Source organism: Pecten maximus, chromosome 7, assembly GCF_902652985.1.
Source record: "Pecten maximus chromosome 7, xPecMax1.1, whole genome shotgun sequence".
In the NCBI taxonomy this organism is placed as follows: domain Eukaryota; kingdom Metazoa; phylum Mollusca; class Bivalvia; order Pectinida; family Pectinidae; genus Pecten; species Pecten maximus.
In genome coordinates, this window is record NC_047021.1 from 30682851 (window position 1) to 30698409 (window position 15559).

At 35.7% G+C, this 15559-nt stretch overlaps 1 protein-coding gene across 2 annotated transcripts; it reads left to right on the forward strand.

The window, feature by feature from the left end:
* The first annotated feature begins 31 nt into the window (after positions 1-31).
* LOC117330552 (adiponectin receptor protein-like) lies at positions 32-14663 on the forward strand. 2 transcript variants are annotated; one of them, XM_033888945.1, is made up of 7 exons: positions 32-131; positions 6853-7149; positions 7477-7792; positions 10399-10579; positions 11052-11239; positions 12382-12575; positions 12758-14663. In XM_033888945.1, the coding sequence occupies exons 2-7, from the start codon at positions 6952-6954 to the stop codon at positions 12881-12883; spliced, it is 1203 nt and encodes a 400-aa protein (XP_033744836.1). In that variant the 5' UTR covers positions 32-131; positions 6853-6951; the 3' UTR covers positions 12884-14663. The 2 variants fall into 2 exon arrangements, with proteins under 2 accessions (XP_033744836.1, XP_033744837.1); XM_033888946.1 differs by lacking the exon at positions 32-131 and adding an exon at positions 5203-5233.
* The last annotated feature ends 896 nt before the right edge of the window (positions 14664-15559 follow it).

The following is a 15559-nucleotide window of genomic DNA, read 5'->3' on the forward strand; positions in this document are numbered from 1 at the left end:
GTCACTAGAACATGTGCACATAACAGAAACGTCATCCAAACACGACCATCCAAACATAAGAGTTCCATTTTTTGTCAGTGATCACATTTCTTCAAGATGTTTACAATAACATAAACCGTTTGCTGGATTTGGTAAGTTTATGATTCTTATATTTCTTTATTCATAATTACTAAACTAGTTGTCTTACTTAAGACAACGATCGATGTGTGTTTACACGTCCGTTCCGTTATGACGAGCTTGTACCTCAAAGCTGAATCAGGTGATCATGGATATGGGGAAATTCATGCTATTTTCCCCATTAGTGTTCCTACGTCACAGCCCCATTGCCTTTGTTTACAAACAGGAGTTATTTTACTTTGCCAGATTGCGTTACTACTGTTGATAAGTGTTTTTAGCTTATATATCTACTACAACGGGATGACAATGCTTCAGATTGTATAACTCGATCTAATATTTATCTGTCATTTGGGGATCTGTAATTAGGACGTCCTTCTCCACTGTGAACTTAACGGCTAACAAACTGATTACTGATGCACATAGGTCGATCACTAGCACTGGCATTGCTTAAAAATGACCTCTGCTGGATACAGTCATTGATAACGTCGTTGTTGTGATATTTGAGGAATTTCACACCGTATTTTTAATCCACAAAATTCTTTCATAATATGCATGACCCAGAAAAAATCTGACATGATAAATCAAGTCCTGACATTGTCAGCTGATTATTTAAATGCTGTAGCTTTCATAAAATGATGTTAAACTCTACTGGGGGGCAAGAGAACCGAATATGCTTGCAGATGAAATAGATGTTTCGATATATACAATTCTCAAACAATTTTAAGTTTCAGATTATTGAATATCTTTTATCAAATTTTGTATTTATATAGTGACAATGAATTAAAACTTACGGGCGTTGAATTGTTATATTTACATTTATTCATCTTAAAATTTGCCTTTCTAAAATAAATATATTTTCACCCATGTCCTTGTATCTTCATTTGGAAGAATATACATCTTTAAATCAAATTCCTTTCTGTAATTGATTTGCAACCAATCTGACAGATATTACAAAGCCTTAAATTGCCATGACAATGATCAACATAGTACCAAAATGATGTCATAGTAACACAATTGTTCACAATCATTATCCCCCCCATGCGTTTAATTAATTTGTAGCGCAATTGCCAATGTATTTCCTTGATGTTGATCAAAATGACTTAACAATCACGTCATGTGACCTTGACTGCATCTATACGTTCATAGATGAAGCTCAGATTAACATTGAGGCAATGGGAGACTGGTGCCAAATGTAAATATTTAGGCATGAATTAATTGCTACACCTACGTATACTGCCATGTGCATGTTTTACTGCATGCACTAGTGCATTATGCCGTCGTACTCGACCGACATTATAAGCTATAAGCCCATGCTCGGGAATAAGTGCCATATATCCGTTCTACGAATTTGATGTCTTTTGGAACTAAGCCTACATTCAGTATTGAGTAATAAGCCCCAAATAAATAAGTACCAGATTTTGTTCTTGTCCCGAAAATCTTGTGATGTATAAAGTTGATCCAAATGTTGATAAAATACATACAAAAACAAAACATATTGATTTTGTTACTTTAATAAAGAAAGGACCCTTTCAACTTCGAGTATTGTGTTTGTTTAAGCTTATGCCCAATTATATATATTAATTAACGGGCTATCAGTCAGATCGGCAGTAAGGTGTTATAACTTATATTATATATTAGACCTGCATGGTGATCAGCAGTGATTGAAAGCTTAAATACCTGGCCAGTTCATCCTTTTAATTAATTAGTTGCAGATATGATTAGATCAGAGGGTGAACCATGGCAGTGATATGTCAGTATAATACCTAATATTCAGTTTAAATTTGGGTGGTTATCTTTGCATGCTCCATGTTTAGAAAACACAAGCTTTTCGACACCTCGAGTGAATTTAGACATTTGGAAGACAAGCAATGGGTATGTCTTTAAGTGCAGGCATGAAAATCTGGATCTCAAAACAAATCATCATGCCTTTGATTTCTTTACAATGAAAAAACACACTGTCTGGGTCAGCTTAGATGATACCAGCAGTATTTAAATATTCAACTGACTGCTACAAAAACTATTTTATGTCAATCACATGTCAAATACTAGTTGCTTCCCTTTAACTCTGGATTGTAGCGTCAATATGGCAAATTTAAAAGCGAACTCCGTAGACTAATATACACTCATACAATCAAAGTGATGTTTTGTACATTTGTTACTGACGGTTAATATTTGTGCGGGGTGTGCAATAACATTAGTGTGCATACTGCATCGCAACTTCGCCAATGCATTTCCATAAATGTGAATTCCTATAATTCAAACAAAAGTCTAACATAACATGCATATTTATATTAAAGGGGCAGCATATATAGATTAACAAAACCGAACTCGAACGGCAATATCCCCCCCTGCTACGATGAAAACACTATCTAGGTCAGTTTAGAATACAAACCTATGGCTACGGACACTGTATATCACGATCATCACATTATTAGTAGAGTTGCATTTCTTCTACTGTGGATTGTACAATATTGATGTTTATTGTTTTTCTAAAGACAAAGTCAGTCAGTAAACCCTTGCAACCAAGAGGAAGGAGAAACATTTTGGATTTTGACAGTTTATGATTGTCATCAACATTTCTCAGGACCTATATGATGAATTTTTTTTTAATTCCTTAATTTCATGTTTATTTTTCTTGGTCTCTAGTTTTGTACCATAAATTTTGAGACTGTATGGGGATTGAACAGTGTTTTATTGCATTTACGGTGGTATAAAAATGGGATACAGACATATTTTCTCTAGCATGTTAGCGCTATATATTGAATATGTCTGTATCCCATTGCTTTCATACCACCGTCAATGCAATAAAAACACCATCAATGCATATGTTTACATCAAACAAATCGTTGAAATACCTTGTAAATGAAGAAAATGATGGTCGAGATGTGTTGTGACGTTGGTAACTACGGCAGCCGTGGTTGTTCAGATCATATAGTTTCAGTGAAGCTACGTAAAGACACCAGTATTGTTATCAAAATTAAAAGAATTTTAAACAACTCAACATTTTTGTTTATCACATTTTATGTTTTCACTTAATTGATATATATTTACAATCCACATTTTCCGTCTCTGATTATGACTATATGGTTGTCAAGCACAGCAGGTATTGACACAGATTTGGTAGTGACATGGTCAAATGTTCTATACAAACTGTACGCTTCAGCCATTTGTTGTTAGCTTACCTCGTGGAGAAGTTAAATATTCACTCATTTCCGCAATCTTCAGTTTATAGGTTTTGACAAAATACTCACTTGGCATTAGCTTTTTGTACAGAGATCATCTGGTAACATGGGAAAATTGCGTTGATCAGTCCTTTGAAAATGGTGCCATCTAGTGGACGTTCCGGTAACGTCACAAGGAGATAACGTCATTGATTATGTTACCGATTCACACGCTTATTACTACTCCACTGAGTCTTTTTTTTTTCGCTGCTTTTACGCTTATTCTAACGCAGTCAGAGTTTACTAAGCTGTAGACGGAGAGATGTAAATATATAGATATATCTTAAAAAAAATTTATTAATTGAAACAGTTACATAAAACAGACAAAAAATATGTTTTATTAATAAAATGGTGGGCTTTAATTTCTTTTTCATGTAAAATGTACAAAATGTTTAAATTCACATATACAGTTTGTTTGGAATCATTTTGACAAAGTTACACCTGTATTTCATACAAAACTTTAAATGTAACTCTTTAGGAGGTTTGTCAGTGTGTGTAGTTTGTATATCAAGATGTAAAACTACGAATCAAGGAATACCCAGTGTATATACCTAACACTCATTTCTGATTATACAATGTCACTCAAACTATATCATGCCCGGGACATATGTCACACTACAGTCGGACAACACTATGAACCGCATGCACATCTCTGATGATCATCTGTGACTTATTTAACATAACACAACTTTGACCTCCTTACTATAGTATCTCTCGACCTTTTTCCTATACAAGTACATGTACATGTGTACAGAAAAGAAGGAACAACCTACAACGGCATCAACAACAGATATAAAATGTTACCGATTTAAACTTAAGTTATGTACCCAGTAAGGTAAAATACAACTTTTCAGTACATTTTGTACTTATATACTGTACATGTACTTTCATTCTTTCAATCATTTACATTGGACATTGGTATTAACACAATTACAGGTATTTATATATATATATATATATATAGCTATCCTGTTTACATACATGTACCACAAATTTTAAACAATAACACAATAACTTGGATGCAGACATATAGTAGCCTATTAATGAATGTATTTAATTTTCAAAGAAATAGGCTATAGCTACAGTAGATGGATTTTCTGCTGTAGTCTGTTTATTACAATGGAAATGACACATATTCATTGTTTTGTGAAAATACCTCTTGATTCTCATTCTGCTTTCTGTGGCTTATTTGTGTTTGATACTGTCCTTAATGGCAGTCATTAGAAGTGATTGGTATTTTTGAACGGAACACAGAGGCCGAATCTCAGCTGTTAAATATGTATCTTGACATTGTATGAATGAACTTGCCAGTTTGTGAGTGTTCATCACATGCTTTTGGAAAAAATACGCAAGTTGAGAAAAAATACTTAGGATATGGTGAACCTTTAGTCAGTTTGAACAAAACCATGTAAATATTGATAAACCTTGAATTATACATAATTATGCTTCAGAAAATAAGCATATAAGAAGATAAGGTACTTGCTGTGGTATAGATATGGATGTCCCCTTAATGCCTCTATATATATATATACCTGATCGCATGACAGTGTAGTGGTCCAAAGGCCAAAAACCGCGGTTATCATACTGATAGTATTAATCTATTTTCGGTTGATTATTACATTCAACAGTAAACATTTTATCATCCTTCAAAATGACACATACATGTGTTGTGACTTCAAACACTGGTTTAACCGAAGTTCGTCATCACAACTAGATGTAGCTTTAGATTATGATAATTGTATGGAAAATTTTTCCTGATTATTTATATAAATACACCTATTCAATGAAGCACTATAGATTGACAATGAACTTGGTCAGAGAGTATGGTGCATGTGCTATTTATGTTGTGATATAGACACAGTTGTAACAGATCTATAAACCATTGGAAATTCAAGGTAAGGTATACATATATATAGCTATAGGTTTTAAAATCTAAAAAATGATCGTAACATGTACAGTATAATATTGTATGTATTATCTGTAGGACTGCATATCACATTTATATATACAAAATGTATATTCAGGATCTTTGTTAAATTTTGATACATGTTTATGATTATTTTAGATAATTTTTTGTCTTCAATTCTGTTACGGATACCAGGTAGCTATATAAAGTTAATATAGAGTTGTAGCAAGGCTGAGATCATGGGAACACAAATTATCTATACTACATATATCTAAATACATAAGCTTTGAATTTGTAACCAGAAGTGTTTTTGATAATTAACGTAGATACAGGAGATATATATATATACATGAATACATTTTGGTGTGCATTATTTCATGAATATTCTTACCGAGTATGGATATATTCTTTTTATTTATTACCAGGTACGTATACGTATGTTAAATGGATATGTGTTAAAAGTGGATTTCTGTCCATTTTGGTCTTTTATTTCATTCAATGATTAAAATAAAAAGACATATAGAGCGCTCTACCGGGTAAATAGATAATACCAGATAATTTTATTTCTTTCTGGAAATTTTCAGTAGCTAAAAAGGAAACAAATTTTATTTTACAATTATTTTAGAACTAAGTGGAATATGTACAGATGTATATATATATATGTGTATAATATTTTTGTGATGATGTGATGCTGAGATCCAGGAAATTCCCTCAAAATCCAGGCCAGCTGTTTGTAAACATACATGTTTGTCTGTGTGAAATTTTTCTTATTTCTGAAGTGGTTTGGTAATTTTATGAACTAATTTATAACTATATAAGAAGATGAATTTAAATGAATGTATCATGTAGGTTTTAAAAGAATTAGAAATATGAGGGAAATCTGTTACTAGTATGTACAACTGTGTGTTTGATCAAAAGACTATTCTGTAATTATATATAATGAGTGCATGTAATGTTCAATAGCATTTAGGTATACTAAATTGTAAGACATTACATGTGCAGTACTATAAGTCTGTAGAAACAAAAGTATGACTTCTGTACATGCATAAATGTATTTATACAATGTATATATAATACTTCTGTAGAGATAATTCACATGTTACGATGTACAATGGGCATTATTTCTGGTGATCAATGGTTTTGTTTGTTTGCTGGGATTATTTCCCTTCAACAGCATGGGTCATTTTGTGGCAGGGTCTCCTTGTAGAACACCATATACTGGAGGCTTGTTGCATGTCATTGAGAAGTGTCTTGCCCAGTGATATTACCATGACACCACAGACTGGCCCATGGTCAGCTTCCTACCTACTGACACGGGTAGGGAGCTGAGCAATGAGTAGAGCCACATATGGTCATGTGATCAGTATGTATTTATACCAGTATAAACATCATATTGTGCATGTTCTGACCATGTATAAATGTCACGGCTGGCTAAGGGGACTGTATTTATAGAGAAATATGTCATCATTTAAAAGACTACAGACATTAATACCATACTGTACTTATTAAATTTAAATGGTATTACATATACATGTGACTCATTTATAACTACTTTTCATGTTTACATATTTTATAATTGACTGTAATAGGGCTGTTTTCTTCTTTCAGAATACACGAATCATCTGCGAATAAGAACATTTGACCAATAAGTGCAAGAAACTGTGATAAATCTGAGACTGATACAGAGTATAAACTACCTTGGTAACCATGGCGTCCTCCCTAACAACGCCAACAATCACATTGGAGGCTAGTCCTGTCATACAACAGCCCATCTCTATAGCCAATCAGGACCTCAACAATGTGTCACTGGACAGCGATTATTCAGACGCTGAGGAAGACCTGACAATGTCTGCCAAACAAGCAGAGAGAAGAACAACATTACGCCGACCACTATTTTTCAGAAGAGTAAGTTCACTGCATTTTCTATCTGCGAATTCTGTAGTTGTACGATTTTTCGTTTATAGTTTTCCGTAAGTCATTTTGTTTAATTTGTATACAATTGTTACCTGATCTGTTTCTCAACAAAAATTTTAACTAACTTCTGCTTGAATTTATCATAAATGTCCTTTTCAGTGCATTGTCAAAATATATTTCGCCTTGATGAAATAGAGTTTCGGTAAGTTTGGATATATGTAACGTTTGGATGTGCAGTGTTCTAGTGTTTAAGATCTGATAATGTAATATACATTGTAAAATAAATAAATATGATTCATGTTTTATTTTGTTTTACAGTCAAAGTTGTCAAAACAGTCGAGTATTGAAGGAGAAGAGGAGGATGAAGTTGACCAGGTGCTGAGCGGAAAATCATCACCCAAGATTGACTTTCTGGCTGGCACATGTAAAGCTGCGGAACAAGCCGAGGAGTTTGTGAAAAAGGTGTGGGCGGGGGCGTGGCGGGTTGTACACCACCACTCCCTCCCAGACTGGCTGAAAGACAATGATTTCTTACATACTGGCCACAGACCCCCCACCAACTCATTCGTACAGTGTTTTAAGTCAATATTCCGCATACACACGGAAACCGGCAATATATGGACGCATCTACTTGGTATGTATAGAGTCACAAGTGACAATAATTTTGATGTCCTTACAGGACCATGTGTCACACCTCTAGTTCACTAAATCTTTACCCCCACCCTAACAGGACACTGTGACACACCTCTAGTTCACTAAATCTTTACCCCCCACCCTTGCAGGACCCTGTGACACACCTCTAGTTCACTAAATCTTTACCTCCACCCTTACAGGACCCTGTGACACACCTCTAGTTCACTAAATCTTTACCTCCACCCTAACAGGACCATGTGACACTACTCTAGTTCACTAAATCTTTACCCTCCCACCCTTACAGGACCCTGTGTCACACCTCTAGTTCACTAAATCTTTACCCCCCCACCCCCCACCCCCACCCTTACAGGACCATGTGACACACCTCTAGTTCACTAAATCTTTACCCCCATCCTTACAGGACCCTGTGACACACCTCTAGTTCACGAAATCTTTACCCCCACCCTTACAGGACCATGTGCCACACCTCTAGTTCACTAAATCTTTACCCCCACCCTTACAGGACCCTGTGTCACACCTCTAGTTCACTAAATCTTTACCCCCACCCTTACAGGACCATGTGCCACACCTCTAGTTCACTAAATCTTTACCCCCACCCTTACAGGACCATGTGACACACCTCTAGTTCACTAAATCTTTACCCCCACCCTTACAGGACCATGTGACACACCTCTAGTTCACTAAATCTTTACCCCCACCCTTACAGGACCATGTGTCACACCTCTAGTTCACTAAATCTTTACCCCCACCCTTACAGGACCATGTGACACACCTCTAGTTCACTAAATCTTTACCCCCCACCCTTACAGGACCATGTGACACACCTCTAGTTCACTAAATCTTTACCCCCCACCCTTACAGGACCATGTGACACACCTCTAGTTCACTAAATCTTTACCCCCCACCCTAACAGGACCCTGTGACACACCTCTAGTTCACTAAATCTTTACCCCCCACCCTTACAGGACCATGTGACACACCTCTAGTTCACTAAATCTTTACCCCCCACTCTTACAGGACCATGTGACACACCTCTAGTTCACTAAATCTACATCCCTGCTCCCCTAGATCCCCCACCCCTTTAATCAGACCTGCAGCACTATGTATGAGGAGAAGGATTTGGACTGTTAAATGTCAGACACTGATAATAGCTACATTAAGGGGTAAGTGCAGCCTGTTTCTGAACCTGTTGTTACAGCTGTCTACACCCTACCTATATACACACCAGCCATCAATACTGTACCTACGCATCATTGTTTAACTCCTATGCATGGTTGCAGACCTGTAATTGCTATAAACATGAAACTTTCCCTGTGCTAATGTTGTACACTTTCTGTCTGTAGGCACTCAAGGAAAACCCAATCTGCTGACGAGGCACATCTGTTAGGAATTAGCAGTTCTTTAGATGCTTGTGTAATGTTTTATTTCAACTGTAGCTTCACCTTGCAGGTCTAGAATATAAATTGTATGTCCCAGACAGCCATTTACACCAAAACGTGTTATCTCTGTCAGCTGATACTTACAAAATATTGTTAAATATAATTAATATTAAAAATTCACAGCTTTACAGAGGGAGCATTTAAACTTCTTTAGACTTTTGTGTAATGTTTTATTTTAACTGTAGCGTCACAGTGAGAATACATTGTACATTCCAAACATGTATTTACAGCAAAAAATCTTGGCATCAGCTGGTACTCCAAGTTCTAGAAATTATATAATAATACCAAAATTCACTTGGTTTTTTTTCAGATTCAGCACTTCAGCTTTGAATTTTCTTTCTTTGTGTATGTGTGAAAGTGATACATTCGAGAAGCTATTACACTTACCAGCATGTATATGTTAATAGACCAAACAGCTGGATATTCTGTCGCTACGGAATTGGTCATAAATTAGCGAGACGAAATCAAGGTTTTTGTCTCAGCATTGATGTCATTAGTAATTTGAGAAAGAAAACCATCAAGATCCACTTTTTCTGTCATGATTTATTCTGAAGCTGTTTATGTTATCAACCATTTGTATATACAATGCCGAAAAAATGAGAAAGTAGTTATCAAAACATTCACTTTGAGATTTATTTTAACAAAAAGGATAAAAGACATGCATATCTGATTGGAAATAGAATATAAATGAATTACAGCTAATCAAACACAACCCACTCCCTGTTTTGGAAACAAATGTCACTTTTAAATCATGTATAAACGTTAGCTTGCAACAAGCAGTATGAGAGTACACTGGGTATCGGTATCCCAAGTATTAACTATTGAAAGGCTTCAGTAAACTAATTTTGCAGCTATAGAATATACAACAGATCATTTGATCGAGAAATCCTGATTTATCATTCAAGGTGACATATACCCTTAAAGAGAAATAGAAGCCTTGACCTTTTCGAAGAGCTTTTCTGGGCCATGAATGGGCCCCATTTTCAATGAATGACAAATTCTCAAAATTAGCAGTTAAATGTACTCTTGTACTGAAAATCTCCTTTTCAATTCACTGTTTCTGTCCAAAATGAGACAAACAAGCCCAATCACAAACCAGTGATAAAGAAGCCCGGTGATATAAGCTAAATTTCTCTCTACTCCACAGGTATGATAGCGTTTATGGGTGTGGCGGGTTACTTCCTGTCGAGGCCGTCCCTTGAGGTCCAGTGGCAGGAGAAGGCTGTGTTCTCTGCATTTTTTGTGGGTGCTATTTTATGTCTGGGATTCTCCTGGCTGTTTCACACTGTGTACTGCCACTCAGAGAGGGTCGGCAGACTCTTTAACAAGTAAGACAATTTTAGATGTCTAATAACTGTAAATTAATTCAGGACTTCAATATTCCTGGTTATTTATTTCATGCTTTTTGTAGTAGGATTGGACTGTGAATTCAACAATGCAACAAAAATTCATGTTCTCAACATGATTACAAATCAAAACTATTTTCAGATTGATACAAATGTTTTATCAAACATACTCTCTGTGTTATTTATTTTCCACAAGATCAGCAATCGAAAGATCAATTTCTGTACAGATTGAAACTGCTATCTATAGATTATAGTATAAATGCTAAATGTATTTGCCGATATTTTTGTAGAAACTCCAAAAATCACTGTACATGTACATGTATATATTTTGTTTGGCAACTTTTTCTCCAATCAAATTTACTACAAAATTGAGTTAAGAGAACCCTAGTACTATGTGCCTTGTACATACAATTTGTATATGATTTTATAACATTCATATATAATTTGTATCCAGGTTGGATTACTGTGGAATTGCCCTGCTGACCATGGGATCATTTGTACCCTGGCTGTACTATAGTTTCTACTGTGACCTGGGACCAAAGATCGCCTACCTTGTACTTATATTTGTACTTGGTACTTCCTGTATTGTCGTGTCATTGTGGGACAAGTTTGCCCAGCCTCAGTACCGGGCAGTCCGAGCAGGTGAGTTTGAAGAATCTGACAGTGTTCTTTATAAGAAAATATTTATTTAAAATATTTATCTGTTACATGATCGAAATAATATATGCTTAAGATGCAGCTGACAGGTTGTGGAATAACACCATTAATATATATGTAATACGTAATAACCTTTGTGTAACACTTAAATCAGTGAGATAACATCAGTATTAAGGTTCCATTACCTAACATTTAATACATGTTCCATAGTGATATCATTCACATCAGGTGTAAGAATATTCCCCCATCCCACTATTACCTTGAACAAGTGTGTAGACTAAAGTTGAAGTGTAAGCATCAATTTCACTTTTTGTCATTCCTGTATTGAAGAGAGTATTTAAACCACATAGGTTTACCAAGAATTATCGCAAATTGTCCTAAGGGAGATGGCTTCTGTTGCCTCCTTCATTTACCAAGGGAGATAACTTCTGTTGACTCCTTCATGTACCGAGGGAGATAACTTCTATTGACTCCTTCATGTACCAAGGGAGATAACTTCTGTTGACTCCTTCATGTACCAAGATAACTTCTGAGCCCCACTCGATTTGCACTCTTTTTCTTCTAGAATATATCTTCTGGTCACTCGATTTGTAGCTCTTCTGCTTCTGGAAGATCTTCTACCTCTTCCGTCTCGAAGCTGGAAGATTTATCTTCCAAGATGGCGGCGACCATGTTTTAAGTGTGCGAGTCACATACATGCATGTGTTTGTGCCATAGTGTTTGAGAAAACTTAAAAACTTGTTTATTTTGGGTTATATTCTCCCGGTTTACTCGATGTGCAAATCGAGTGGGGCTCGGTTGACTCCTTCACGTACCAAGGGAGATAACTTCTATTGACTCCTTCATGTACCGGCCCAATAGCTTCACAAGTTTATAGCATATTTGAGGATGGGATCCCAGAGTGTTTTATTTAGCCATTACCATAGCCCTTTTGTTACAAGTATGGAACAAGAATTAAAAATCTGGTCAATAAACATGTAAACAATTAAAGGTTATTAATATACAGATTATCTGTTATTATATATTCTAAGCATTATATACTTTACTTGTATATAAGGGTAAGGCAAATTATAATTAGAAAGAAAGAAAGAAAGACCGTAGATGAATATCTATGTTTTGTTCTGTAGGTGTTTTTATAGCCCTTGGTTTAAGTGGTGTCATCCCTGCCCTACACTATGTCATCAACGAAGGATTTTACAATGCCATCAACTTTGCGGCCCTTGGATGGCTAGTGCTCATGGCTGTGTTGTACATTGTGGGTGCAGTCATATATGCTGTAAGAATCCCAGAAAGACTTTTCCCGGGAAAATTTGATATTTGGGTAAGTAGCATGAAACATTTAAACAATTACTTCCTCAGATCCGCTCTATGGATTTTGACCAAAAAAAAAACATGTTTTACTTTGAGACAAACATAATGGTACCATGTACTTCTGGGGGAAAATGTGTTCTTAGTAATAAATTAGCAGTCAGAATAAGACTAATGCGATACTTTTATCCGCAGTTCCAGAGCCATCAAATCTTCCATGTCTTCGTCCTGGCAGCAGCCTTCGTACATTTCCACGGAATATCTAAGATAGCCACATATAGACTGACCCTTGGTGACTGTCTGGCTACAGAGTTACAGTGAAGACTCACCTGTCGGCTCTCGATCATCTCACACTATCCTATACTATCTCTAGGAGTGTACACTGTCTACAGCACCATGGAGCACATTGGGTAGTCGAACATTATGATTGGTTGGTTTGGAGCAACTGTAATATTTGCACCAATCACTTCGGAGTAGGTTATTTGTTCAGACTAGTTGTTGACTGGAGAAGTCAGGAGCTTTTTTCATCTTCCGGGAAGCTGGTCATTTTCTCTGTTGGAAGGTAACGGACTGTTCACCGAAGTTTGTTGTACACAAAATGTTTGAGAGTTTATACTGTTAAGTTTGTTCCTATTTGTCATCTTGTCAGAGATACACTTAAAATAAACGTTCATATTGTTATATGTACTTCTTAAAGGAATGTGAAACTTCACGATATTTGTTACTATTAGGGGATTTGTATAAAGATATTTGAATGATGACCTAGGACCAAGGTCTTGTGCCTACACTAGACTGTCTTTGTCATCCCTAATACTCAGCTTAACAACAGGGGTTTTATATTTAATTGAAGAATGTTTTCCCTGTAACTTCAAACCAGTGTTTCTTTTACAAAGAGATATTATTTTTCAAATTTACCCCAATACGTATTACCATAAATTTCTCCATTTTGAAACGGGATGTAAATGTGATTTGTATGTATTTTGAAGAAAAATGGGGGAATGGGGCGACAAGTATTGAAAAATATTGCAAACTGATGAAATTAGACAAAAGAATTTTGGAATAATATTTGTATATAAGCTATTATTACCTGTGTGGACTGGTTAATTAAGATTTTATTTTGAGACATCACTGGTGTGTATATTAAGCACAGGGACCTGTAAATATATTAATATAATACATGTATCAGTATGTAAACCAGAGAACACTGTAGCCATGACTGATGTACAGGTTTAGGTTTTTAGTCTGTGTATGAGGGATATGTAGCAAGTAACCATACACTTGTGTATAGGACAGAATGTAGCTACCAGATTGTATAGACAATTGGATTACAAGACTCTGTGTCATGTATATTGTATCAACTTATCAGACTGAAGAGCCGCTGGTCGCTGGTATGATAATGTAAGAGATACACTGATTGGACTATTGATTTAGAGAAATGATCAGTGTGAAGCGAGAAGATGATTTTAACATATCAAAAACAATGTGTGAATGGTCAAACACCATTGATGTCATCTGTGTATTCTGACAAATGTGGATTTTAACCATTTAATGTGATGTGGAAATGATTGGATTTGGTGATGACCATCAAAAACATATTAATTTCTGTGATATTGCGAAACATTATTCAAATAAACGTGATATATATTGATAAAATTAGTATATATATAAAAGAGTTTATTTCTACAAACATTGTACATATAGATCCAGTCAATACATTATAAGGAAATTGTTCTGAGGAAAGTACACATGTTTGTGGGGATAGAAGTAGCCAAAACTGAACCTTGTCTAATTAATTTGTTGTCAATCTGATTAACACCAGAATTTACCGCTGCCATATTTATCAGGCAATAAGACCATGGTAGTCCAGCCACATCTGTTGTGGTCCAGTAAGAAATACATTTGTCCACCCTACTAATGAGTTAACATTTTTTCTGTGGTGGCCACCTTTGGCTTATTACAGGATAAATATGGTATACTGCTTTATGTATTACTATACCTCTGCAACGAAGTTAGGGGGGTATACTGGAATCAGGTTGTCTGTCCGTCCGTCCGTCCGTCTGTCTGTAGACACATTTTGTCCGGACAACTCCTCCTAAACCGATGGGCCAATTCCGATGAAACTAAACACAAATATTAATGATCATGTGTAGATGTGCATGCCACTTTATTTTTCTCAAAATTATGGTTGCTATGGCAATTGGTCACTATAAACAGGTTTTCCGATAAGAACCATAACTTTAAGATTGTCCAGACAACTCCTCCTAAACTAAAGGGCCGATTTCAATGAAACTTCACACAAATATAGAGGACCATGTGTAGATGTGCATGCCACTTTCTTTTTTTTCAAAATTATGGTTGCTATGGCAACTGGTCACTATAAGCAACTGGTCACTATAAACAGGTTTTCCGATAAGAACCATAACTTTATGCTTGTCCAGACAACTCCTCCTAAACCGAAGGGCCAATTTCAATGAAACTTCACACAAATATAGAGGACCATGTGTAGATGTGCATGCCACTTTCTTTTTCTCAAAATTATGGTTGTTATGGCAACTGGTCACTATATTACTCGGTTATCTTAGTTAGCCTCTAATTAACAGTTCCAATTCACCATTGACCCGTGCAGATTGCGGGGGTATTAGTGAGCCATCCTTGCGACAGTTCTAGTTGTTAATTAAAATCTGGTTTTAATTTGATTGACAGATATGTATGAACTGTACAGTAATACGAGAGAAAGTTTTGATGAATTTGTAAATGTCCCGAGTTTGTATGCTGCTGTAAAACATGTTTTAGTGAATGATTTACAGGTACACTGGTACCATGTGTACAGAAATATTTATTTATATTGTTTTTGAGACGATAGATAATTAAGTGATGATCATTGGTGCAGTATATTATGTACTTTAGGTGAATTGTTTTGTGCAATACTTGAAATTCACATGTGTCTATCTGGTAACATTATATTCCACCAGCCCGGCTAGAGATAATTTCTTTCAG